The sequence below is a fragment of the Lontra canadensis genome, unplaced genomic scaffold (assembly GCF_010015895.1).
Source record: "Lontra canadensis isolate GAN:19392208 unplaced genomic scaffold, GSC_riverotter_1.0 scaffold63, whole genome shotgun sequence".
Taxonomy (NCBI): Eukaryota; Metazoa; Chordata; class Mammalia; order Carnivora; family Mustelidae; genus Lontra; species Lontra canadensis.
This window is the reverse complement of record NW_022631057.1, coordinates 1,580,686-1,606,723: the sequence shown is the minus strand read 5'-3', so window position 1 is coordinate 1,606,723 and position 26,038 is coordinate 1,580,686. Positions and strand designations below refer to the sequence as shown.

General features: G+C 55.9%; 2 protein-coding genes across 3 annotated transcripts in view; one reads left to right on the top strand and one right to left on the bottom strand.

Moving 5' to 3' along the window:
* Positions 1–7,610, top strand: part of CAMK1G (calcium/calmodulin dependent protein kinase IG) — a 28,293-nt gene extending 20,683 nt beyond the window's left edge. For both annotated transcript variants that reach the window (XM_032878123.1, XM_032878122.1), the window contains exons 6-13: positions 233–356; positions 1,687–1,762; positions 2,767–2,879; positions 3,659–3,737; positions 5,209–5,296; positions 5,542–5,966; positions 6,473–6,595; positions 6,746–7,610. In XM_032878123.1, coding sequence (XP_032734014.1) covers positions 233–356; positions 1,687–1,762; positions 2,767–2,879; positions 3,659–3,737; positions 5,209–5,296; positions 5,542–5,966; positions 6,473–6,563 — 996 coding nt within the window. In that variant the 3' untranslated portion in view covers positions 6,564–6,595; positions 6,746–7,610. The remainder of the gene's footprint in view (positions 1–232; positions 357–1,686; positions 1,763–2,766; positions 2,880–3,658; positions 3,738–5,208; positions 5,297–5,541; positions 5,967–6,472; positions 6,596–6,745) is intronic.
* A 1,139-nt stretch (positions 7,611–8,749) lies between these two features.
* Positions 8,750–26,038, bottom strand: part of LAMB3 (laminin subunit beta 3) — a 41,155-nt gene continuing 23,866 nt past the window's right edge. The window contains exons 11-25 of the mRNA XM_032878116.1: positions 24,277–24,397; positions 23,335–23,523; positions 22,055–22,210; positions 21,517–21,713; positions 21,049–21,160; positions 19,861–20,239; positions 18,519–18,679; positions 18,177–18,397; positions 17,697–17,894; positions 17,213–17,357; positions 13,873–14,080; positions 13,311–13,452; positions 12,697–12,873; positions 11,822–11,975; positions 8,750–9,264 (exon numbers count right to left, since the gene is read on the bottom strand). Coding sequence (XP_032734007.1) covers positions 9,128–9,264; positions 11,822–11,975; positions 12,697–12,873; positions 13,311–13,452; positions 13,873–14,080; positions 17,213–17,357; positions 17,697–17,894; positions 18,177–18,397; positions 18,519–18,679; positions 19,861–20,239; positions 21,049–21,160; positions 21,517–21,713; positions 22,055–22,210; positions 23,335–23,523; positions 24,277–24,397 — 2,697 coding nt within the window. The 3' untranslated portion in view covers positions 8,750–9,127. The remainder of the gene's footprint in view (positions 9,265–11,821; positions 11,976–12,696; positions 12,874–13,310; positions 13,453–13,872; positions 14,081–17,212; positions 17,358–17,696; positions 17,895–18,176; positions 18,398–18,518; positions 18,680–19,860; positions 20,240–21,048; positions 21,161–21,516; positions 21,714–22,054; positions 22,211–23,334; positions 23,524–24,276; positions 24,398–26,038) is intronic.

Here is a 26,038-nt window from a genome sequence, read left to right as displayed (position 1 = left end):
TGGCTATAAAGCTGACCAACATGAGGGCCATGAGCAAAATACAGAGCGACTGGATATGGAGTAGGGGGCTGTAGGTAGGAGGAAGGAGGAAAGAACTGGGGAGATGAGCCTGACCTTCAAGTCAGGAGCCCAGAGCACAGCTTCCTAAGAAATTATATATCAGGAGAGGAAAAGAAATCTGTATTTCAGATGATTATATCCTACATTACATGATACCGCTCTTCTCCCACAGCCTGAAAACTTGCTGTACCTAACCCCTGAAGAGAACTCTAAGATCATGATCACAGACTTTGGTCTGTCCAAGATGGAACAGAGTGGAGTCATGTCCACTGCCTGTGGGACCCCAGGCTATGTGGGTGAGTCTGGGAGGAGGAGGAAGGTTGACCAGTTGGCTGTGTTCAACCTCATGGATATTATTTCATGGGGAGGGGTGGTTATTGGGATACAGGGTTCAACTTCAAAGGCAACCCAAGTAGAGCATTAACTATGAGGATAAGGGTAGATCATGTATCTCTGGAACTACCCCTCCTGCTCCCAAACCCTGCATCTTTAGAGACAGCCTACCCCTGAGCCATCCCACAGCTCCTGCCTATACTTAGCTATCATTTTTGCAGACAGACATCCTGCTTTGCTTTCTGGCTAGATGAGGGGCAGAGACAAAAGCATAAAACCAGAGATGGTTAGATTGCCAAAAGGTTGACACTAGGCACCCCTTTTCCTTTCTCCCATGCCCAGAAGAGACCTCAGTGCCCCAGTTGTTAGTATCCTGGAGGAATAGTGTTGAGTTTGAAGCTGAGGAACCCAGGTGTACTCCCCCAAATATATTCCCTAAGAAACTGGTAGAGATGGGGCCTCCTCCCTAAACAGGAGGTTCTGAAGTTCCCCCAAAAAGTAAAAGCCAGCAAGTTACCAGGTGAAAACATTCCTGAGATCCATAGAGAGAAAACTAATACTCAGAGCATCCCCTCCTGCCTACTTCCCTCTTAGCCACTCATCACCTGGTTGAGGATGGCACACAGAAAGGTGACCTCTAGCATAACAGAGGAAATACCTAGTCTCACCCTCAAAAAGAGGTCAGTCGGTAGGTGTTGAGTCCTCCCGAGTACAAAGCCCTGGTATCTGGGATGAATTCAGAAGATAACTCTCTACTCTCCCAGTCAGGGGAAGACATGGCTTGTTTTCTCATGGAGCTCTTGATCTGATACAGCAGAAGTTACCTGAGATGGATAGGACAGTTATCACTTCCCTCTAAGAGCTCCTCATTTGATGTGGAAGACTCTGTCTCCTCCCCTAGGGAGATCCCAGTCTAGCGGGAGAGACTGCCTCTACTTCACGTATGTCCCTGTCTGAACAGAGACACACAGCCCCAGCCCTGGGACACACTATCTGCATGGGGAGACAAAGACCTGCCTTCAGAGAGTACTCAGTCTGATGGGAGAGATGTAGCCCCGGTCTGATGTAAGAGTCATAGGCTCTGTCATGGGAACCTTCCAGGCTGACGGAGGAAGATTCAGGATGATGGGAGAGCCCCAGTCCCTGCCCTGGGAAAGTTTTCATTCTTACAGAAACACTACCATCCCAGGAGCTTCCTAGTCTGCTTCTCTAATCCTCTTCCTGACCTTTGACCCCCACCTCTCAGCCCTCTCTTCTTGTTCCATCCCTGACTCTACCTTTCGTTTGCTGCAGCTCCAGAAGTGTTGGCCCAGAAACCCTACAGCAAGGCTGTGGATTGCTGGTCCATTGGCGTCATCACTTACATATTGTGAGTAGAAGCCTGCATTGGCTCAGTTCCTGGGAAATCTCAGAACAGCTCATCCTTTTTCTCCCCTCCCTTATCTTAGCTCCTCAAGCAACACCCACCTTCAAAGCATGTGCGTGTACACATGTGCATCCACATACACACACGCGCACATGCCCACACACTCACACTTACCATGCACACAGCTCCAAAGGTTTCCGTCCTGGTCTCCACCAGGTTATCACAATAGAGTTCAGTGTGAACCCACTCTTTAGCCATATGCTTCTGTCTCTTCCTGCACCCCACCCCCATTTAGTCTCTATAACTGTGTTGAGTCCTGCTCTATGGAGCGAGCAGTGAAGAAAGGAAAGGCCAAGCCAAGCTTAGAAGCCAAGTGGGCACAATGTTCCCATCTCAGGTTGGGCAAGTCTGCCCAAGGCAAAGTGATGGCCTGAATGAACCGGGTCATAGTTCCTGCTCACATCGTCTTGGCCTCTCCTTTCCAGACCTATTCATCACCCTCCCCCACCATCCCTCCTCACCTCCGGATGACTCTGCTCTTAGGAAAATACCATATCTATCCCTTAGCAGGGACTCAACTTTTTATTTACTAACCTTATGTTGAATAACTACTCTCCTTTATTCGTGTACTCAACAAAAATTCATTGACCGTCTCTTCTGCGTTAATCACTGGTGTAGGTACCAAAGAATAAAGAACAAAATAACCTTAAAAATCCCTCACGAAACGTACATTCAAGCAGATGTTTTGTTATCTCTCTTAAAGGTATTTTATACATCCTCTAAGTGTCGGGGAGGTATAGCAGGGGCAGTGTGGCTTTGGGGGGAATAACGCACAAAGGGGCCCTCCAGAGTTGCTTGATGGGGCCTGCATCATTCCAGAATCAGGCAGATCCTGTTCCTACTGCTGGTTGGGGGTCCTGTTTCCTGCCTGTGATCTGCAGTGGAGGCCGGGCAGAGGGGAGAGACTGGGGTTGTTAGCAGTGTAACTCCTTCCTGTTTCACTGCAGGTTGTGTGGGTATCCCCCCTTCTATGAAGAAACGGAGTCAAAGCTCTTCGAGAAGATCAAGGAGGGCTACTATGAATTTGAGTCTCCATTCTGGGATGACATTTCTGAGTCAGGTAAGGCTAGCAGGTGTGAAGGACAAGACAACAGGCTCAAGGCAAAGGCTTCCAAGAGAAAAAAGGCTTAACAGCGGATGACAGTCCTGGCTCTTGAAAGTCCCCTGGGAATCTTCTAGAACAGGCTGCCAAGGAGAGTGGAGAAATCTTCATCTGGCTCAAAGGCCAAATAATCTATTCGCATCTCAGGTTCATGCTTTTGTTTTCCTGGAGACAGAACCACAGGGATGCAAGGAGAGGGGGGCGGAGTGCAGGGGAGTTTAGATGAGGAGCCAGGAGGGCAGAGCCTGCCCAAGGGAGTGTTCCAGGCACAAGTGGCAAAACCAAGGCCAAGTTTTGCCTTTATTATATAACCAGACTGAGAGCCTGCGACGTCTGCGTGTGTGAGAGGAGGCAGTCGTTACAAGTCATTGGGTCCATTAAGTGGAGATCCGTGGAGGGCTGAGGCTGCCCTCACGTGTGCCCACTCGTGGCTGCCGGCGCCTGAGCGGTGCAAAGGCAGACCCCTGCGACCTGCAGGCACAGCGGGGCCTCGCGAGAAGAGCTGTATCTGCAGTGCTGTGTGGGGGAGGCCATGGAGAGTCTCTCTTTGGTGGTTTAGGGTGGGCTGCTGTTAGGTAGTTTGGGTTTCGTTTTTTTTCTCTCTCTTTTAAGAGTCTTAAAATTGCCTCTTTGGAAGATTAGCTAAGGATGCATTCGCTGCCACCCACCAGCCCGGAAGTGAGTTTCCATCAGTCACGAAACCTGGTCCCTATTGTGTCTTTGATTGTTCCCCTTAGCTAAGGATTTTATTTGCCACCTGCTGGAGAAGGACCCGAATGAACGGTACACCTGCGAGAAGGCCTTGAGGCACCCGTGGTGAGTGAGGGTGGGCTGAGCTCCGGCCCCTAGCCTGGTGGTTCCCCAGAGACCATGAGGACTCACTCAAGCGGTGGTTCCCAAGAGTCGGCTTCCCTGAGCTCTCTGCTCTCCAGCACGCAAGGAGCACGGACGCCTGTGTCCGGTCCAGCTAGAGGTGCAGACAGCATTTAAGGAAGTGGGTTCCGACCCCAGAGTGGCTACTGTGTCACTAGTCAAGGCCAGGAGACAGACGCAGCCAGGCACTGTTACCAGTACTAGGATCCAGTACTCAGTACTAGCTACTCAAGAGGCCCCAGGAGTAGGCAGCTCTGCCCTGTCCTGAAGAGCATCGTTTCACTGTGGGGTCAAAACCTGCTCTAAGTGAGGCGATTGGCAAAGAATCACAAAGGAACCGGTCAGTAAAGTGAGCGTGCTCTAGCCTTTGTTCATGCTCACCCCTGCTCAGGATTTGTAATAGTGCCCACCTGCTGCCACAGCAAGCCTAGGTTCCTCTGCCTCTTCACGTGTTCCCTAATCTGGCCTGACCCTTTACCTTCACCTGCATTTCCCCAAAGTCCCAACACACCTTCTCTGTTCCAGAAAGGCCTCAAAGCTCTCTTTCTCTTCCTGCCCTCTCCTACTCCCTATCCCAAGCTCTTTCCAACCTATACCTTGGGTCACACCATTTTCACCACCTAGAATGTCCTGCCTCTTGCCTTATATGCAGCATCCATGAGGATCCAGAGCAGTTTCTGCCCTGCCTGAAGCCCTGGGTCCTGTAGGCCCGGTTCACCTCCTTACCTCCCTCTAGCAATTACACAGCTTACCATGAATTACTCAAGTTCATGGCATGGAACAAGACTCCACAGCTCCACTGGAAGACCCCAGGGATGAGGGTCCCATCTGTTACTACTCTGTGCCCCTGGTACCTAGAAAGTCCTGGGCCATGTAATGGCAAGTATCTGAGGAGCACGTAGAGATGGATGATCAGGAAGAAGGAGGCCTGTATCGGGAGGCCTCACTGAGGAAGTCTTCCTGGAGGAGGTGCGTTCTGAGGAAAGTTTTGAGCTAAAGGATAGTGATAACCCAAGCACCCTCTGACACAGGGCCCAGAAAGCCTATTCTCTAAGAAGCCAGAAAATAAGTATTTTAGTCTTAGCTGGCCGTACGGTCTATAAGGCAACGACTCAGTCTGCCCTTGTCGCATGGAAGCAGCCACAGCTCCTACTTGAATGAACGGGAGTGTCTGGGTCCCAGTGAGACCTCGTTACAGGCCATAGGTAGATCTGCCCCACAGGTCATAGTTTGCCCACCGACTATAAAATAAGACTTTGGTTTTGCCAAAGCATGGAACCCATAATGACAGAGGAGCCCTGGTTCCAGCCCATTCCTGCCATGGGCCACCCTTCCTCTGAGGCACGGCACTCGGCTTAAGCTGGTCCTGCACGCACGGCCCCCACTGAGCCAGGCTTCCCTTCTACACCCACAGGATTGATGGGAACACAGCCCTCCACCGGGACATCTACCCGTCAGTCAGTCTCCAGATCCAGAAGAACTTTGCCAAGAGCAAGTGGAGGGTAAGTGGCCCTTTGCAGGAGGCAGGTGGGCTGCTCTGGGCCCCTGGAGGCTGAGCTGGGGCGGGGCTGGCCAGGGGCTTTCCCTGGGGCTTCCTGGCAGCCGCTGGGCCTCCCTGGACCCTCTCTGAAGTGAGATGTGAGCACATCAGTTTCAAGAGGCCGAAGCCGCCAGGCCGAGGGAAAGCCTGAGCCCCGTGGCCCTGCGAGAATGCAGAGGGTCAGAGGCGGGTCTCGTGTCTCCTCAGCAAGCCTTCAACGCGGCCGCTGTGGTCCACCACATGAGGAAGCTGCACATGAACCTGCACAGCCCAGGCCTTCGCCCAGAGGTGGAGAACAGGCCACCCAGCACCCCAGTCTCAGAAGCCTCGAGATCCGGCTCCTCCGAGATCACCGTCCCCGAGACCCCGGCCCTGGATCAGAGCGCGGCCCTTCCCGCCCTGACACGGCTGCCCTGCCAGCTTGGCGCCCGGCCGGCGGCCCCCGGGGGCCGGTCCCTCAACTGCCTGGTCAACGGCTCGCTCCGCATCAGCAGCAGCCTGGTGCCCATGCAGCAGGGGCCCCTGGCCGCCGGGCCCTGCGGCTGCTGCTCCAGCTGCCTGAGCATCGGGGGCAAAGGGAAGTCCTCCTACAGCTCCGAGCCCGCGCTGCTCAAAAAAGCCAACAAGAAACAGTACGTATCCTCCGCCAGAGACAGAGGCCTCGCCCTGCTCGGGTGCTGGGGCTGAAGGGAGCCGGCTCCGCAGGGCGGCAAGAGCTCTGGGCCGGGGGTGAGGGCAGTGCCCGCAGTCCTGTCCCTGCCCCTAGCTGTGTGGCTGCTGTCGGATCAGTGGATGTCCCTGTCTCTGGTTTGCTCATCTGTGAGAGCACGCTCGCCTGCTCAGCCCACCTCACAGAGCTACCTAAAAGCTTAGTGGAGCAACGGGAATTACAAATGTCTGCAGAAAACTGTGTACGTGTCCGTGGTGGGCAGTCGATTTCTCAAGTTTCTAGAACCATTGTGTTTTGGGTGGCAGGGGGAAGTGGGGCTCCATTGTCATCTCCATCCTCTCTGCAAGGGCTTGTACTTTGTGAACCTGAGGGAGGGAGGGCCGAGCGGAGGCCACAGGCTCGGAGAGTTCCCCCAGCTCTTGTCCCTTCCCCAAACACGTCACAGCCCCCACCGCGCTTGCTTTCCAGGAACTACAAATCAGAGGTCATGGTGCCAGTTAAAGCGGGTGGCGGTTCCCACTGCCGGGCGGGGCAGACTGGAGTCTGTCTCATTATGTGATCCCTGGAGCCCGCGTCTGGGTCGATTTTCAGGTGAGGCAACGCAGGTGGGAGGGCCAAGGCAGGGGGCTCAGGGAGAGCTGCTGTCCCAGAACTCCAGCCCCATCACCGGCTGAATGAATGGGTCTGAGGGCCCCCGGGAGCCACAGGCCCACAGCCACCCTGAACCCCTTTCCTCGGCAGGAGAGGCGCGCGACTCTTCTCTGCCTTCCCAGCCCGGCGTCCACCCTGCAACGGGAGGAAGGCGGAGCTGACAGAGCAGGGCCTGGAGTGAGTGGGTGACAGTGAGAAGCAGCAGGCTGCTGCCGCCTGGGGCAGACCCTTCCAGAAGGCCCAGGAGCGAGCCCCCAAGGCGCGGAGGCCTCGTTGAAGCTGTGGGCAGGAGGAGCCGGCGGCCACCCGCCCCCGGGGTCTCCCTGGCCTGCCTGCTCTGTGCCCCCACACCCTACGTGCCGTGGCTCTGTGCAGTGAACTAGGTAGCTCTCGCCCGGGTCTGTGTTGTGATGAAAAGCTTCCTGGGCTGGCCAGGCTGTGTCACCTTCTCTGAGCAAAGCCATATGGAGCCTCAACCCCCGACTCCTGCTCAGCACATGCTCCTGCCTCGAGGCCTTGATGCCCGTGGCCAGCACGGGCTCATTAATGTAGTCGCCTGCCCATCTGCATGAATGGCCAGGGGCTCCTGCTCTGCCTGTGAGCTCTCAAGTTCCAGTCCTTGACTCCATGATCAGCTCCAACTGGCCCAGCACACCTCCCTCCCTGCCCCAGGCCAAAAGCAGTACCACAGCCTTCCAGATGGAAAAGAAAGAAATCAGTGATTAGGGTCTGTAAGGAATTCTCATCCTGGCTGGATGCCTCACCCACACCCAATTAAGTAAAAGTTGGAAGTTGACTGTTTCCATTTCAGCTGGTAATTCTCATCCTGCTTCTGCTCTTCTCTCCCAGAAAATCAGAAACATTCTTGTCCCTCCCTTGTTTTCTTGTACCCCCGTCCCCTCCAGCTTCACGTTTGGTGTTGTGCTCAATAAAATGGACATATTTTTCTCTATGAGACTTCATTTGGTTATTCGTAAAGTCAGATGTGGCTCTGGGACTTCGGCACCTCTGCGGAGTAGAGAGTGTGCTGGGGCCTTGGGGTCCGGAGGAACCTGGCAGTGTAGAGGCAGACACAGACTGAGTGCATAGTGTGTGCCCGCTAGTACTTGACATGAGATACCGCTGGTGACACATTCCCTCCTCACCACCGCTCCCAGGGTAGCTCTGTCAGAGCTCACACAGTCCAGTCTCCTAACAACGATATTAGATGATCTAGATGATGGTGATTTGAAGCCCTGCCCTGCCCTTGGCCCTGCCACATATGTGACCTTCGGGGAGGGACACAACCATCTGTGCCTTGGTTTCCTCACTTGTCAAATGGAACCAGCATCATGAGATAACGCAGACAACATCTTGCACAGTGCTCAGTAAATAATCAACATGATTAATAATGTCAAGAAAATGTAGGTGAAATGCCTAGCATGGGGCTCCTGGGGGGCTCCGTTGGTTAAGCGCCTGCCTTCCACTCAGGTCATGATCCCAGGGTCCTGGGATAGAGTTCCACAATAGGCTCCCTGCTCAGCAGGGAGTCTGCTTCTTCCTCTCTCTCTGTCTCTCCACCTGTTTTTGTTTTGTTTCTCTCTGTCTCTGTCTCTCTCTCTCTCGAATAAATAAGTAAAACCTTTAAGACAAAATTTTTTTTTTAATTTTGAAAACGCCTAGCACATGGCACAGGCTGTGGTTAGCACACACACCCATGCCGTTTCCCTACCTGCTGCACACACAAACGCACATCCATCTGCAGCTTCTCTTTGAGATCCCAAGAGACACAGATTCTGCCTCTGGAGCTGTGGAAATGTGGACACAAGCCCTCCTTTCTCTGGATTTCTATTTCCTCATCTGTGAAGGAGCAACTGGGTCACTGCTCAAAGATGAAAATCATCGGGTCTCTCAAGGATGGGTTCCATTAAGTCCTGGGACAAAGGGGTCCAGTCCCTCTAAGTTTGGGTGACAAGCAAGCTGTACTGAGCCACGTGGGGCAGCCTGTGCTCCCTACACCACTGGGCCTTGGGCTTGAGCAGAGGAGCGCCCCGGAACCCCAGGTGGGAGACAGGAACAAGTGACAGTTTTACTTATGGGACACAGACCAATTTCTCTCTTTCAGCCTCCAGACTTCTTGCCAAAGGTTTTTATTGGGCTTTTCATTTGTATGTCATTTTTTGGTTCAGTTTTTGTGTTCATCCAGGCTTCAGCCTCCATGGAAGCTGAAGGGCAAGGACGCCGGCCGGCCAAGTGCACCTCCACTTAGAGCTCCTTGTCCCAAGGCCACGGCCCGCCTCCACCCTCTCTGTCTCTCGAATACAGTTTCCCATCAGCTCAGGCTCAGCAGCAGCCCAGAAAGATCTTACCAGCTCCACACAGGGGATTCGGGCTGTGCTTCAAGGCTGTAGAAAAGTCTCCTGGAGCCGGGATGGAATCCAGCCCAAGTAAAGAGGGCAGATGAGCAGTGGCCAGGGGCTGGAGGCTGGCACGTCACTTACAGGTGGCATAGTAGAGCACACGCCCATTGATGTGGTCGCGGATCTGCTCCACGCGCTTCTCCAGCCCCGTCAGGTCTGCCGAGCGGAGCTTGATGGTCTGGCTCCCCCGAAGCAGCTCGGACTCCATGTCTGAGGGCAGATGGAGGGCAAGGGAGGTGGGTGGAGGAGCTGGTGAGACACCCAGAGCCTCCCCACCCTTCCTTCTTCTCCCACCCACCCAGAGGCAGCACCTGCAGGAGAAATCACCTGCTTGGTGGGGGGACAGCTGGACACTGAGGCAGCTCTTGGATCTCCACCCCTACGCCACTCTTACGGAAACCAGACCCAGGAAGCCCCTACCCTTCTCCTCTGCTCTACGCTCTCTCAGTTGTCCTAGACTGACGAAGCAAACCACTGGCATCAAGATTAGCAACCTATGACTGCTGGACTCAGCTGCCGTCCCACCAGGGATCCTCCAGCAGGCACCACGACCACAGAGCCAGCTGGAGCACCAGAATTCCCCTGCACTTTCCCTTCCCTAATTACTCCTCCAGATAAATCTAGTCCCCCCCACGCCCCCACTCTGGTCCATTCCGTATGCCACCACTAGATTATGCACGGGGGATGTGGGAGACTCCAAAGTGACCGAGTGCAGCCGGACCCTCCTGTCAGCCTAGGCGAGAGGCCTCTCTGCCTCACTCACGGGGACTGGTACCAGCCTCAGCCCGAACTCCCCCAGGAATAGGGAGGGAGCGTGCGGCCTCACAAGGCTCCAACTTTAGGCAGCTGTAGCTGCTCAGAGTCTCATGAAGCCAGAATCTGACCATTTCCGCTTCCACTCAGTTGTCTCAGGTCCGTCTCCTAGGAGTAAATGGGGAATATAGCTCTTCTGTCTCCCACGTGGAAGTCTTAGAGATGTCTGAGGCCACAACTTCTCAGATGAAATCTCCCTAGTTCCTTCACCCATTCTTCACTTGATGTCACTACGAAGTCTCTCGACCTCCCAGCCCTGGTGGCGCTCCCCCGATAGGCACAGACTTGTCTATCCCCCCGCGGAACACCACCTGCCAGGTGAGGTCCCACAGGCACTGGGAACAGTGGTGCTGCTGGCCAGACATTCAGCCACTGGCCATCTCTCCGGGCCTGCGGGCTGATCAAATATTGAAATTTTCACAGCTACTGTTGTGTTCCCTGGTCCCCATCCCCAGGACCCCCAACCCCCACACACGATCTTCCCCAAAATCCTACAATGAAAGGTAAACTCCTGCCAACAGGTAAATGCCTGTTCCATTGCTACAATCTGAGCCTTTTCTGATTCATAGGCCTGTGACACACCAGTTACTAAAGATTTCACAAGCTTTGTATGTGTCTGCCCTTTGGGCGGTAGCAAGACACCCCCGACTTCCATGGAGCTTAAAATCACTCGGAACCCCTGGGTTTTTTCCAGGCGACTAACAATTCATATTTCCTTCTCACTCACCAATTTTGAAACGTTTTATCATTTGAGCACTTATAAAATGTTTTCAGGTGCGTGAGCCACTAAGAAGCCAGGCCTCACCTGAGCTGTACTTGTGAGCCTGGGCCCAAATAAGGCCAGAGTGGAAGGTAACACTTCTCTTTCATGTTACCCTGCTCGGTTCAGTGCATCCTCTAAGCCTTCTGAGATAGCCTTAGAATGACTGGTTCTCTTACCTAAAGGATTAACGACCTGTTGTCCCCAGGTTTGATGAACAAATTCTTTATCTTTGCATAAAACACTGATGGATGCGTGCAGGGGGGGCACTGACGCAAGCCTCGGCAACCCCGTCAGGCTCAGCAGCTCACCCTTCTGGGACGGCTGGCCGCAGCCTCCAGCCTACCTCGTCAACTCACCCACCCAACCTTCCCCAGGGTGTCCACCTGCCGGCCAAACAGATTCTTGTCTGTTTTCTCTGAAATTTGGAGAAATTCTGTTTGTGGCGTTTGCTGGGCACACCAGGGCAGTGACCCGTCATCACATCTTAGAGACTGAGCCCAGTTCCTGGAAATCCCTGCTCTCACATCAGAAGAACCTCAGAACCCGTTTGACAACATTTTTTATTGTCTCTGCTGTATTCAAAACCTTTGGATGGTTCTCTGCTCTCTCCCCTCTCGTGCTGGCCCTGAGGCCAGCCCTGTGGACCCGGCCACACTGACCCCATGCTGCTTCTCTCCCAGCCATTCTGACCCTCTTCACCCCTCCTCTCCTGCGGGGTGCTCCTGCCCCTCAGCCCCACAACATGTCTTGTTGCTTCCCCATCACCCTGTCTTAAAGTCCCTACTTTTCCTCACAGCCTCCCCCAGGCCTATGTCAAGTCTTATCTCTTCTGAATATTACCTTCACCGAGCATTTCTCTTGGACAGAAACGTCCGTTCACAGAGTGCTTATCATGCGAGCTCCCGTCACAAACCCCCTTGTGCTGCTGGGTAGTTCCAGGCATCTTGCAGGGGACCAGGAAAATGGCCCCATCTAGACCGCAAGCTCCTGAGGGCAGCACAAATCTTACGAGCATCTCCTCAGTCCCCACAGCCCCATCATCGTGCCTCCTACTCCCTGGGCACTTGGGGAAGCCCCACTGCTCTCGCCCCCTCAGCACGGCCAGCTCTGACAAGGCCGGGCCTCAGAAGCCTGGGCTGGGACCTGCCGCCCGGGATGCCAGGAGTCCATGCCCCAGCAGCGTCCCTTCACCTTTCATCCTGTCCATCATCTCCATGGTCTCCCCAAACAGCTCCTCGGCCTCTGTCTTGACGCTCAGGATCCGGCTGCCCTGCGCCCCCAGCATGGGGCTTCGACCCAACTGGTCCTTCAACTCAGCATATTTTTGCTTTAGTCTGTCGAATCCCTGAAAAAGGGAAGACCATCTCAGGGTCATAAGCAGCAGCACCCAAAGTCCTAAAGACCTTTGGCTAAAGCACTCTACAGCACTCAAATCCACATGCCAGGGGGTGGCTCTGGCCTGTGAAAACCCCGAGACCCCACGCCGTATCTTACTTCATCTGCACGTCCGTCCCTCCATCTGCTCCTGTCCTTTCCCACCCAGCGCCGGGCACCTAGTGGTCACTCAGCAGTGTACTCGGCAGCCGGGCCGCTACTGGCACTGACCATGAATGCCAAAGTTCCTGGTACATTGGAGACCCAGAGGAGGGCCCTCTGATAGCCTCTCTGACACAATTCTGACAATGGTGGGGCCCAGGTTAGGTTAAGTCATGACTGCCTCTGGGCTGGGAAGCCACAGCAGGGGACAGGCTCTGGATTGGATGTCAAGGGACCTGCTCTGTAGGTGAGTTTGGGGCCAGACAATGTGACCCCTCCCTCTGTAAACAGAGAGGGACTGGACTAGATCATTTGCAACACCACTGAACTGACTCCCCAGAGGTGGCCCGAGGTGGGGTCCAGATGCCAGGCCAGGTCAGGGTGAGTCCTGAAGCCCTTTCTGATGATTCTAGAATAACATGTTCCAATGGCTTTTGAGCCCAGGGTCTCAGATAGCATACAGAGTCCTCTGCTGCTCAGGACCCTCACCCTGGCTGGTTCTGCCCAGGATGACCTCCACCCGCCCTCACCTCCTGGGCGCTCAGTGCCCGCTGCTCAGCACCCTCCGTGAGCTGCTGGGCCCTCGCTGCCTGCTCCCGCTGCTGCCTGGCCCTGCGGCCGAGCTCCTCCATCCGCGCCCGGAAGTCTCCCAGCTGCGACGTCATTCCGGCCACCAGTCCTTCGGCCGGCCCCAGGACCTGCTGAACCTTGGTGGGGAGAGAGACCTGGCTTGTGGCAGATCTCCTAAGCAGGGGCCTTGTCTTTCTCTGGCCCAGCTCATCGGGTGGCAAAAACTCTCTCCAAGCAGGATACCACTATTGTCCCCTTGCTGATCCCCTCTCTCTCTGTCCCCTGGCATCCAGGCAGCCCCCTCCCTCCCAGCTCAGCCAATACACACACACACACACACACACACACACACACACACACACACCCCGCTGCAGCCCAGAGCCCACCCCTGGCCTTTTCCATCAAGCCTCACAACCAGAAAACCAAGGGCTCAAAGCCACACCCATAGGCCCATAGCTCATAGTCTTCCCTCTTTAGGTCCCCTTCCAGGTCACTTTCCGGCATTTTCTGTATCTTGGGCCTGAATCTGTCTGGTCATCCCCAAATCCAGTGGAAGGAAGCCACACCCCCTCACCTCCGCAACCCTCTCCTGAATAAGCCGAAGGGAACGGCTGGTGCCTTGCATGGTGTCCTGAGCTTCCTGGAGCGCCACTGTGCCCTGCCGGAGGTTCCCCACCACATCTTCCACCTGGCCCTCTACCGCGTGGGCTCGGCTCCTGTGGCAGCGGGGGGAGGGAAGCAGAGATGAGGGAATGAGAGACCAGTGAATGAAGAGATGCACGGCTCCACTCACCAACGAGCTCAAGAGACTATCCTTCCCAGCCAAGACTAAAAAGGGAGCCCTAACACAGTAGCTTTTCCATCCCAGGATCTCACCAAGCAGACCTGGGCAGTGGGAGCGTTATGTCAGAGACACCCTTTGGCGTCACCAATATGGAAGACAGGGTGACCCTGGACACCGTTTCTCACTTCACCACCCCCACCATGGTAAGCACCTCTCCCGTCCCCCAGCCCTCCACACCCATCTGACATGTACAGATTCTTTACCCTCTGCCAGCAACCCAAGGAGTCAGGGAGCAAAACCCCAGTCCAGCCCTGGGCAGGGAGAAGCGCAGGCCCAGGGCCCCGGGCCATACCTGGCCTGCTCAGCCTTCATCTGGAGCCTCTGGGCCCGAGCAATGTCCTGCTTGGTCTGAGACAGCACCAGGTCCACGTTGGGTAGCCTGGCGGCAATGGCCTGGATCTCATTCATCTTGCGCAGGACGGTGGCCGAGTCTGTGGGCAGCCACAGAGCCAACACGGCCTCGCTGACCTCCTGGATGGTGGCCGCATCAGTGTCTGAGTCTGGAAGACAGCCGTCCATCAGATCCCGGAGCCTCGCCACCTCCCCAAAGATCGGAGGCTTCTCCGAGCTGAGCAGCTCCATGGGAAGCACCTGCGTGCCTCTCTGCCCCCAGCCACCCGAGGAGCTGCCGCACCCTTGCAGGGACACTCAGGGGCCTGTTCTCAGAACTTTCGGGAACGTTGTGGAGGCGGCGGGGGTTGTGGGGGAGGGTCTGTGGGCACAGCTGTGGCAGCTAAGTGTCTGACGCCACAGGAAACTGCTGGCTGGAGAGAAGGAGGAGCTGCCAGGCAGCTGGGACTGAACAATGCCTACAGCGCAAACAGCAGCAGCCCTACGCTGGGGAGAGTGGCCAGAGCCGAACTGCTTCCTTGGCAAGAAGACTCCTTCCACACACCCCTCCTCAGGCCAGTGTGCTCCTTTTTGCAAAGGCAGAGAAAGAACACCAGGTCTTTGCTCCAGTGTCACCTCTCAGAGAGGCCAAGCCTGGCCACGCGATCTAGAATGACAACCTTCCCCATGCCGATACCCCTTACTCTCCTGTCTTCTCCCTAGCAGTTGTTGCCTCCCACATGCCGAACCCTTGCTCGCATATCTGTCTGTTACCCCGCCAGAAGCCCTGTGATGGCAGGAACTGGGTGTCCTCCATATCCTCGGCCCCGGCCGCAATGCCTGACCCTCAGAGGCACTTGGTGTTTGTAGAGCGAATGAATGATTCAAAGACCTCCACACCCAGGCTTCCCCTCTACTCTTCAAGCAAACTGGCTTCAAGTCAAATGGCTTCTCTGAGCTCACTTTTCAGACCTGTGAAATGGGTAATGGTCCTCAACCCGAAAGGACAAAATCAAACAACCGGTCAGCAAGGATTTTATAAGCCAACTCCAGCTCAGAGAGCAAGGTCAGAAGTACAGATGTGGCATCTCCTCCCTATCTCTCCCATTCACTTTTACAGATCAAGGGACTGATGTGGTAGGGGAAGGGGGCGCCTGACCACCTGGATGGTTTGTCCTGGGACTTGAGGCCAGCACGTGGGGAACTGAGACTGAAAATCAAAACAGACTCAATCACTGTCCTCACAGAGCTCAAAACAGACAGGCACATAACCAAGGACGGCCAGCCTGAGTGCCAACAGCGAGCACAGGGGCTCAGAGGACTACTGGAGAGGCGCCCTAACCCAGTCTGATGGGAGGGTTGGCGGGGGTCCTAGAGAATGGGTCATCTAGAGGATTCTTAGAGGGGGAATAGGACTTAGGCAGGTCTGGAGAGGTGAGGCAGGGGAGCAATCCAGAGAGAGGGAAAACTTAAGCAAAAATTGTGTGTGTGTGTGTGTGTGTGTGTGTGTATCCATCCAATAGTACAATCATCTAGAGTGTGGACAGCAGAGTGAGAAGACTCCTACCCGTATTCCCTCCAAGCTGGATGCCCTTCGGCAGGTTCCTTAACCTCCCTGTGCTCGAAACCCTCCTCTGCAAAGTGGTACGCAACCAGGACTACGTCATGTAATACCCGTAAAGCACTTAGAGCGGTGCTGGGCACTTAGGGAGAACTCAATGAGCCTGAGTGATGATTCTGTGAACTCCATTTGAGGACCTGGGAAAGACCACGTGTCCTTCCCCCACAGTCCTCCCACATATACCCCCATACTGACCCTGTGCACGGCAGCATCTGGTTAGTACCTGTGCCCCTGCACAGTTCTCTGCACACCAAAACCCACTGCCGTGGAGACTGCCAGAACTGTCCTGGGCCCTTCGCAGGCATCAGGCCTCTCTCAGACCCTGCTCCTTCTCCCTGCCCCTGGCCCCGTCAAAGGACATGACCTGAGACACACATACAGTTTAGAGGACAAGAGGGACTCCCCGCGGATCCACGTGAGCCCAGAGACTTCCTAACCTGCCTCCCACCCCCGATCAACGATGATGCCATTCAGCATCACTAGGCTCTGCATCGGGGAGGATTTCCTTATCTGTGAGTCCAAGCCCCAGACTTGGGCCTGCCCCTTCATCCTTGTTTCCAGAGCACCATCTCCCTGCATCCAGTCTCCCCCATTCTGGGGCTCACCGGGAGGCTGACTCCAGCCTGGCCTCGGACAAGCCACTGCTGCAGACCCTCCCCACCCCTCTCTAACCTGCCCCCCAACACCCAGGCAGGAACTGGGGCTTGCTGGGAGCAAAGGCACCACAATAGTAGCAAAGAAGAGCCTTGTTGTCACACCAAGGCCTCGGCTCCTAGGAACTGAGCTCCCGGCCAAGTAAATTCCCGGGCAGGGACCAGAAATCTAATAATATCAGCTCATATTCCTGAGGAAACTTTAATTTTTCAAAACACGCTTTACATCAGTTACTAGGTCCCCAGAAGTACCGTGAAATACTACCATCCCAGTTTGCAGAAGCAAAAGATGAGGCCAAGAGGAAAGCAACCCACCCTGAGTCCTGTCCAGGGAGCTTTCCGCTCCTGGGCCAGCAAGAGAGGGGATCTGCTTCATTCATCCCTTCAACAAGATGGGGTGCTTTTCTGTGTCTGGCTTATGCTGGGTGCCAGGGACACAGTGAACCAGGCAGACAGCCATCCCTTTCCCCCTGGACTTTAGAATCTAGTGCAGAGACTAACGATACACTCGTACACAAACAGATTCAACAACCACAGGCTTGGAGCAGTGTCACGAAGATTAGACCATGTGGGTCAGATTCTGGGGGGGCGGAGGGGAGGAGGAGGACCAGATGGGGTGGTTGGGAAAGGCCTCTCTGGGGAGATGGCCTTCCAATGGAGCCATGAGGGTAAGAAATCAGCGTCCTTGGAACGAGGATTCCAGGCCGAGAAAGTACGTGTCCTGTCTCTGAGGCTGGTAAGAGTCAGCTTGGTCAAGAATGGGCAGGAAGACACAAGGCCACACCCAGGAGGGGCACAGAGGCCACAGTAACTCCAAGAACGAGGGAAAGGCAGGGAGGGGTTCGGAGCAGGAGCTGGATGAGGAGCGAGAACACCTGAAAGGCTCTGGCAGCCAACCAGGTGAGGGGGGCGGGGAGGGCCTGGCCAGGTGGCCTGGAGGCAACGGGAGCTCGATGGAGGGACCGGAGGGTCCAGCGCCAGGCAGGAGTCCAGACATCAGGCCAAAGGAGGGTAAGGGCCAGGCTCACCTGACAGGAAGTCCCGGACCTGCTGGATGAGGAGCCGCAAGCGTCTGACGTCCTCCTCCATCTGGGAGCGGCTGGCGCTGACCTGGGTCTCCAGGTTCTGAGCGTCTGACTGCACCTTCGAGGCGGCTATCTCAGCGGCCTTGATCTGCCAGCACATGCCATAGGTCAGCTGTGGTCAAGGCCCCGAAAGCGCCTCCCAGCAGCCCTCAGGGATTCTGTGGACACCCGCTACCCGCAATCTACCTGGGAAACACGGGGCGCTAACCTGGTTTGGCTCTGGAAGCAATGATGTGGAGTCAGGTTCAAAAGCCCAAATCACTGGCCCCCCTCCTCGACCTCTCACTTGCTGTGGGGCCTCAGACAAGTTACTTAACCTCTCTGGACTTCAGTCTCCTGACTTGTGAAATAAACACTGACTTGCCCTGGGGGCTCTATCACCTTAGCCTTGACCGACGTGTGCCGGCCCTGCCGTGGCTTCACCCACCATGTGCCGGGTCTGCTGGAGCTGGGCGTTGAAACCCTGCAGTTGCTGGGCCACCTGCCCCGCCATCCGGAAGGCCCCACCCGCTCTGGGGAGGGCACCTCTGCAGTGAGGGCCACATGCTGTGCCATTGTCTTGAGGACACAGCTCTCCAGGGCACGCTCCTGGGGTACAGGCCGCCTGCCTGGAGCCCCCGCAGAGCTGTGGAGAGAAGGGGGCGTCAAAGAGGGTACCCAAGGCTCTTCAACAACCATTTCCAGCCCACACCCAGGGAACAAACAGCCAGACGTCTCCATGGCAACCAGGCACCAAAAAAACGTGTTTCCTTAGCAACCACTGAGCACACGGTAAGGGGCCAAAGATCAGGATGGGTGGGGGCGTGGGGCAGGTTCACACTGCCCCAGGAGGAGGCACAGCAGCAGCTGGCTTGTGACAAGCTGGAGCAGGGAGACCCGGGACGTGGGGTTCCACGCTTTGAGTCACCTTGTTGATGGTGGGTGTCAGATCAGGCAAGGAAGCCATCTCCAGCCTCAGGGCCACAAGTTGGGAACCGCTGACTCCGGCTCCTCCTCCTAGCTGACCCTCCAGCCTCTCTGCCTCTCTCCAGCTGTCCCTGAGCTGTAAGAGCAGCTGGAAGCTGTCGGAGACCTGCTGGTCAGCCTGGGAGGACCGCTGGTAGGCTGCATTCAGCACCCGGAAGGCCCCTGGGGGAAGACAAGAAGGGAACTGAGCCGCCCTGGCCCCCCAGGCCTGGAGATGGAGAAGCAGCAGGTGCAGGGCTGAGGCGGGGCTCAGCCTCCCAGGCACCTGAGCAGCCCTCCTCACCCAAAGGATTCTCGCCGCTTATCCTCTCAAACTGGTCCTTCTTGCTCTGATACATAATGAGGAGACGATTGAAGCTTCTGTCCAGATTCTTCACGTCTTCTGAGAGGGACAAGGCCTCCTCTTCTCCAGACAGATCAGGCTGCAGGCCCTTGAGAGTCTGCCTATGATAGGAGAAGAGATTTCACAAAAATTTGGGAGAGGGGCTGGTTCCCCAGAACCTGCCAGCCCCTGGAGAAAGCTCTCTGAGTCGGGAAAGAGAGAAGTCTTCAGCAAAGGCCACAGAGCGTAGACTCCACAAGCTGAGGAGGATTCTGCCGGACAAAGGCCAACAGAGCTGGCCCAGGTTCCCTCCAGCCCTCGGTGGGCAGATCACAAAAACCTCTCCTTCCCCGACTTGTGTGACTCGACCATCCTGAGCCTGCCGCACCTTCCCAGAGCTGGCTTCCATGAGCCCCTCCTCCTTGAGTCGCTGCAGCCTGACATCGGCTTTCCCCCCATACCACCTGCTTGCCAGGCTCCTAGGTCTCTCCTCTGCAGCCCACACCTCCCCATGAGCACCCACAGCTGTTGGGGGGGTCTCCACCCAAATGGGGTCAGGATCCACCAGCCCTGGCCCACAACCATTCAGCTCTCCTCTCTCCCCATCCCCTTTGCTGGTCTACCAACCGCCAACTCCCTCCCACAAGCTTTGCATTCTTTACCCACAGGCTTTGCTCTGGCACAGAATGTCCCTCCATGGACACCCTTCCATGCCTGCTTTTTCAGCCTACCAAACACCAACTCAGTTCTAAGACTAAGGTCGATCCCACACCTGGATGGTTCTGGGCACTGAAAAATCAGCTAATGTGTGGGGAATGCAAACTAATTATAGAAACTTCCAGAACCAAACCTAAGAAGGCGCCTCTGCTGGTAGGAAGGAGGCGTGGGTGGGACCGCTCCCATTCCAAAGGCAAATACAAGTTATTTTTAGAGCCCCTGCCTCTCAGATGCCCTGCACCAGGGTGACTAATCCCAAGCTGACTCTCTCCCACGGGCAGCACCGGGCACTTGAAAGAACACTGGGACTCCCGCCTGCACTCCGAGTCCCAGCTCTGCCCCTTAGTGGCCGAGTGACTGTCCCACACCTGTCTGTGCCTGTTTCCCCACCTGCAAAACAGAAGTAATGACACCCAGCACACCAACCTCATAGGACTGCTGTGATAGTTCAAAGAGAGTGTGCATGTGACAATGTTCTGTAAACCGTAAAGGGCTATGCCAGGGAACGAAGGACCAGCATGCGCCACTTATGTGAACCCGCATGACGGAATTCTTCTGGATGCTGGGCAGGGAAGGGGAAATTTACCTGATAGAGAAAATGGTGTTGGCCACCTGGGACACCTCCTGCTCGGTGACTGAAGGACGGGAGAGGATGGCTTGGATCCGCTCCATCTGGCTCTTCGCATCCGTGATCCAGGAGGTGAGGCCAAGATCCTCCAGGCCCTGCCCCGGCCACAGGCCGGCGGTGGCATTGCGGACGCCACTGAGGCGCAGGGCCTGGCCCCGGAGGTCGGCATCGTAGATCTGGAAGCAAGGGTGGCAGGCCACGCACACCGGGTAGCGGTCACAGTAGCCTCGCTGGCACTGGTCACAGCGGGGTCCGGTCAAGCCAGGGCGGCAGAGGCAGCGGCCTGAGGCCTTATCACAGCCTGGGCCCTCGGTTCCCCGGAAGTCACAGTCACAGGCTAAAGTGGGAAAAGATGGTGGTCAGGGTGGGGAGTCAGAAACCAAAAGCATGTGGTGGGGAGAGCCTGAAGCAAGGCCTGACCTCAGGGCCCATTGATAGGACTTGGAACAGCAGACAGTCAAGGCCAGAGCAAAATCACGGCAAGGGCAGCAACGAAAGCATGCCCTCGCTTAGCACCTACTGTGTGCCAGGCACCGCCCTCAGCTAGACACCCCCCCGCTCGCACAGCCGCTCTGTGACAGAGTTAACCACGCTCCTTCCCCAACACGTGTAGACGGCGACAGGCACAGGGATATTAAGTGCTACGGGCCCTCAGGAACCCGAGGCCATGTGCACAGCTGCTGGCCCCAGCCACTTGGCAAGAGAGAGGCCACGCTAAGACCAGACCGGGTCTGCACGCTCCAGGTCCCATGCTCCTCGGGCTGCTTGTCAAACAGACTCTGGGGAAACCACACCTCTCCCCTCAGGACTCACTTTCTCCATCTAGGAGGAAACTCCTCCCCTCCCTGCTGCTGCCCCAGAGATGGCTTCTGGGAAGTGCTCTCTCAGGGAAACAGGGAGTAAAGCCACCCCCCACCCTCCAGTCAGGAGGACAGGGTTCGTTTGGCCTGACGCCAGGGGGCCCTAGGGCTGGCTGGAGCAGTGGCGGGGAGCACACGCTCTCAGGGGGCTGCCAGGGCCCACCCCACACGCTCCAATACAGGATGTCCTCCCACCACAGACCCTGCCGCACGCCCTCTATGCACTGCCCATCCATGCGCTCGCCCCCGGAGCCCCCGCGTCCCCCCCACTCAGTAAGGCACCCACCACGGCACGTTGTGCCAGCATCTCCGTACGTCCGGTCGGGACACTGGCGTATGGCTGCAGCGCTGCACGTCAGGCCACCAAACCCTTCTCGACAGGGGCACTGCCCTGTGAACTGTGGGGGAGAGCACCGTAAGGGAGCGTCCCTTGCAGGCCCGGCCGTGTCCTGGTATCAGGGCCTGGGTCCCAGATCCCTGGTCAGCACACAGGGTCCAGGACACGCTGACCACCCGCAGAGAAGGTGTGCCCCCAAAACAAGGACACCTATTCAGGGATGGGCTGGGATGTCAAAGCCCCAAATGGCTCGAGGAAGGCTCAGATCCACACCAGGAGGGAAATCCGGTGGCCTCCCCAAGGAGAATGGGGCAGAAGCAGCCCAGTCTGACTCTGGGCAGCATGCACGGGAGACAGAGGCAGGTGGGCAGGCCCCCTTTCCCGTGGAGGGACCTAGGGGACCACCCCCTCTTGTACCTGGTTGCACTGGGGGCCGAGGGAGTTGTGAGGGTCACAGGCACACGGCTCACAGCCCCGACCACTGGCCAGCTTCCAGTGGTAGGGAGCACACTGGTCACATTTGGGGCCCACCACGTGGGGCAGACACAGGCATTGCCCACTCTCCTCATCGCATGGCATGTCCCGACGAGACCCCAGGACGCTGCAGTCACAGCCTGCAGGACAAAGGGTTACTCAGGTCACAAAACCACCAAAACACACCACTAGGGGACACACATCAGGGAGAGGACCCGGCCTGGGGAAAGAACCAGGCAGGGTTGTTCTTTCCAGATAACCTGGCTGACTCAGGAGGCCTGCCTGACACCTGACCACCAGCCCTCCCTCCCTCCCTCCAGCTGACTTAGTACCACCTTCCAAACCTGTCCTGCGCTGCCATCTGCTGGACGTCCAGGACACGGCACCCGGCCCCCAGCATACAGCCTTGTGAGCTAAGTCTGGTGGCTGGGGGCCCACCTCATCCTCCCCTTGCTATCACAGGCTGGGTCCCCCTACTCACGGTGACAGCCCTGCGGGTTGGCATAGGTGAGTCCTGTAAATCCTGGCTTGCACAGGTCACAACGCTCCCCCTGCACGTGCTCCTTGCACATGCACTGCCCGGTCCCTGGGTCACAGGGAGCTCCTGGCACCGCCCCATCAGGGTCACACTCACAGGCTGAGAGACAAAAGCATCCACCACAGTGAACATAAAGAGGAAAAGCAGAACGTGAAGAGCAGACTGTAGAAGCCAAACTGCCTGGTTCAGATCTTTATTGCACCACTTACAAGCTTACAACCTTGGTCAGGTTACTTAACGCCTCTGGGCCTCAGTTACCACATCTCTAAAATGGGCACAATGATACAACTCTCAGAGATTCCCGCTGAGGAATAAATGAGTAAATGAAAAGCAGGTAGAGCAGTGTTTGGCGCATGTTAAATACTATTGAAGTTCTTTCCCAAATGACTGCTGTGTGCCAAGTGCTGAGCTGGGCACGCTTGCCTGTTGCTCTGTGTAACCCTTATGACAGCCCGGAAAGGTGGGGACAAGTCACACAGCAAGTAACTGCGGGAAACAGAAGTCGGCTTGCCTTTCTCACTCTTTCCATACCCCAGCGACGGCAACAGAAGCGAGCCAGCGCTCTTCCTCCCCCACACCCAGACCTCTTGCAGGCCTTTCAAAATGCAGATTCTTCTTCTATCAAAAAAGTCCTTTGTGATTAACCTCGCCTGATTCCGATCAGTTAGGTCTACTCTGCTCTCTGTGTGAACACACCGGCCTTGTGGACATGCTAAGTCACTCCTGGCTGTTCCACGTTCCTTCGGGAAACATTTCTTCAGCATCCGCTATGTGACTGTCATGGTGCTAGACCCTGAGGATAGAGGATGTAATCCCTGCCCCAGAGGAGTTCTCAATATTGGGGGGAGGTGGGGAGAAAACTACAGAGCAAACCACACTACTATATGGCAAAAGCAGTCACATAAATGCGGACAAAGGGCTTCGTCTGCCTTTGTCGTATGTGGTTTCCATTGCCAAACAGTGTGTGTGTTTCCTGACAGCAGGAACTATCTCTTCTATTTACTTTTGTCTCTCCTATGTCCAAGATAAGAGCTACCTAATTATCAATGGACTGACTGACGACCCAGAGAGGCTAAGTGATTTGCTTAGAAGTGCACAGCTACGTCAAAACAACTGTCCCCAAGTCCTGACAAACAAGCAAGGCTTCTTGCTTCCTGAGGGCTCATGTGTTCCCAGGGAGAGTGTGGATGGATAATACCTGGGTCCCCAGAGCCCCTACTCACGGATGCAGGCCTCCTGAATGGGCACACCAGGACGTCGGTTGCGGAAATAGTGCAGCTGACAACGCTCACAGTTCTTGCCCTCAGTGTGGTCCCGGCAGTTGTCACACACACCTCCATGTGTCCCCTGGCTCGCGGCAAACACAGCTGGGTCGAAGTGACAGGTCTCCGAGTGCCCGTTGCAGTCGCACCCTGAAAAAGGAGATTTCCGGGGCTGACCCACAGAGCAGCCCTGCTTCCGTCCACAAAGCACGTTCCACACTAACACACTGGCATCTATCTCTTGCAACTCTGCAAGATGTTCAGGTCTAGAAAATGGGGAAACTGAGGCCTAGGGAGGCTTGTGTAATGCATTTAAGATTATATGCCCAGTAAAAAAGCAGACTAGAGTAAAAACCCAGGCCTCCTAACTCCCATTGTGGGGATCAACCCAAGAATAACACCCATGTGGGGCCAAAAAGGGAGCCCTTTGAATGATCCATCCCAACCCCCAACCACCACCGCCACCACGGATCTCCTGCTGGATCACAGCCTCTCTCTGGGCTAGGGACCCTTATTTCTCCCAATTACGCAGAGAAAGGCCCTGACTCCAGGAGGCCCTCTGAAGTAAGGAACCAGATATGTCCTACACAGGCCAAGGCAAGTGTAGGGGACAGAAGAGGGAGGATCTGGGGATACCATGAAGGCCGTGTGGCATCGGGAGCACGGACCAGCCGTGGTCCCTCTGGGCCTGGCTGAGAAGGTTTGGGGAGGCAGAGAGTGGCTGCAACCCAAACTCTCCATCCCTACAGAATAAGGAGAGCTTCCCTTACAGGCGTGTGATCAAGGTTAGATTTAAATAGTAAAGAACGGTTTCTCCCAGTGTCCGGGTGAGATCACTGAGGCCCAGAAGGGCCAGCACCCCCCCCAGCCACTACAGGGGCAGAGGTGAGTCCGGGACCCTACGCTGGCATTCATGGGGCTCCTGGTCTTCTGCGGGTCTCCAGGGCTGATCGTTGTAGAAGGGTGCACAGCGTTCGCAGTTGGGGCCGGCAGTGTTGTGCTGGCAGACACAGACATCATGGACCTGGGAAAGGGGCCACCAGTTAGCAAGAATCATTCTCAAAGGAATGTCCCAGCCATGGGACATGGGAATATCCCAGCCAGCTCCCCTCCCCCTCTACGCCCCACCACTCAGGGTCCAGACTCCCCACCTCCTCCAGTCTTCACTCAGCTCCAAGAACATTCCCAGCTGCCTTCCTGTGTGCTGTTGTGTATGTGTGGCTGTGTGTGTGTGTGCACACATGTGTACATGCATGTACCTGCCCTTGTACTCTAACTAGGCTTTTTTTTTTTTTTTTAAGATTTTATTTATTTATTTGACAGACAGAGATCACAAGTAGGCAGAGAGGCAGACAGAGAGAGAGGAGGAAGCAGGCTCCATGCTGAGCAGAGAGCCAGATGCAGGGCTCGATCCCAGGACCCTGCGATCAGGACCTGAGCTGAAGGCAGAGGCTCAACCCACTGAGCCACCCAGGTGCCCCTCTAACTAGGCTTTTTAAAGCTCATTCCTGGGGCACCTGGATAGTGCAGTCAGTTGAGCCTCTGACTCTTGGTTTTGGCTCAGGTCCTGATCTCAAGGTCGTGGGATCAGCTCCACATTGGGCTCTGCGCTCCGGGCGGAGTCTGCCTGGGAATCTCTCCCCTTCTCCCTCTGACCCTCCCCCTGTGCTCACTCTCTCTCTCTCTCTCTCAAATAAATAAATACGTCTTTTAAAAAAATAAACAAAAGCTCACTCCTTGCCTTTGGACGTCCCCCTGATGCCCAGTCCAAAGCAGCACCTGGAAGGTGCCCAGACACCCTTATTGGCAAACTCTGATTCCAGAACTTTGTGGGCCCTCTGGAGATTTATGTTCTAACAATCTTTGACCACAGCTGCTTGGCTAATGGGTCTGTTATGATCAATTGTTACTAGACTCATTAAGATATAAAGACAGAATAGCTATTACGTGCTCACTGTCTTCTGAATTAAGCCCGACACCCTCAGCCTGACAGGAAGGACTTGGATGGCGTCTGCCCCATTGTCACTTGCCCTTGGAACAGCAGGGCCGAGCTGCACCTCCAGCTGTACCCCGTGCAAGCCATGTTTCCCCACCTCTTGGCCTTTACTGATGTTTTTCTTCCCACCCGGAATTCCCTTCTTCCTCCCCTCACCAGTGAGATCCTGCCAGCTGGAAGGGCACCTTCTCTACTGGGCCTCCCTGGTTCCTCCACTTCCGTGGCTCTCAACCCTGGATTTAACTCCAGAGTCATGGGGGAAGCTTTTGAAAAAATACCATTGTCAGGCCCAATTCAGATCCACATCTCAGGGACAAAGCCCAGACATCGGAACATTTTAAAGCGGTGATTCAAGGGATGGGGGTGCGGCCAGATTCGAGAGCCCCTGGGGCTGGGTGTGCCCCGTCCCGCCTCCCGCAGCCCCCTAAACACTGTATTCCTCATCCGTCCGCACTGAGTCCTCTGCTGCCTGTGTTCTGCTCCTTCCTCTCCAGGCCCTAACGGATGACACATTCCTGGAGCTGGTCCCCTTCTGGCCTCCTCTGCAGCCCTGGGCAGGGGCTGGCCCAGCCATGGGAAGGACGAAGCTGCCCAGGGCTCCCAGCACCTGTGTTTCCCTCGCAGGCCATTTTACTACGACTGCCTCGTGCCCCTCTACCCCCAGGGCAA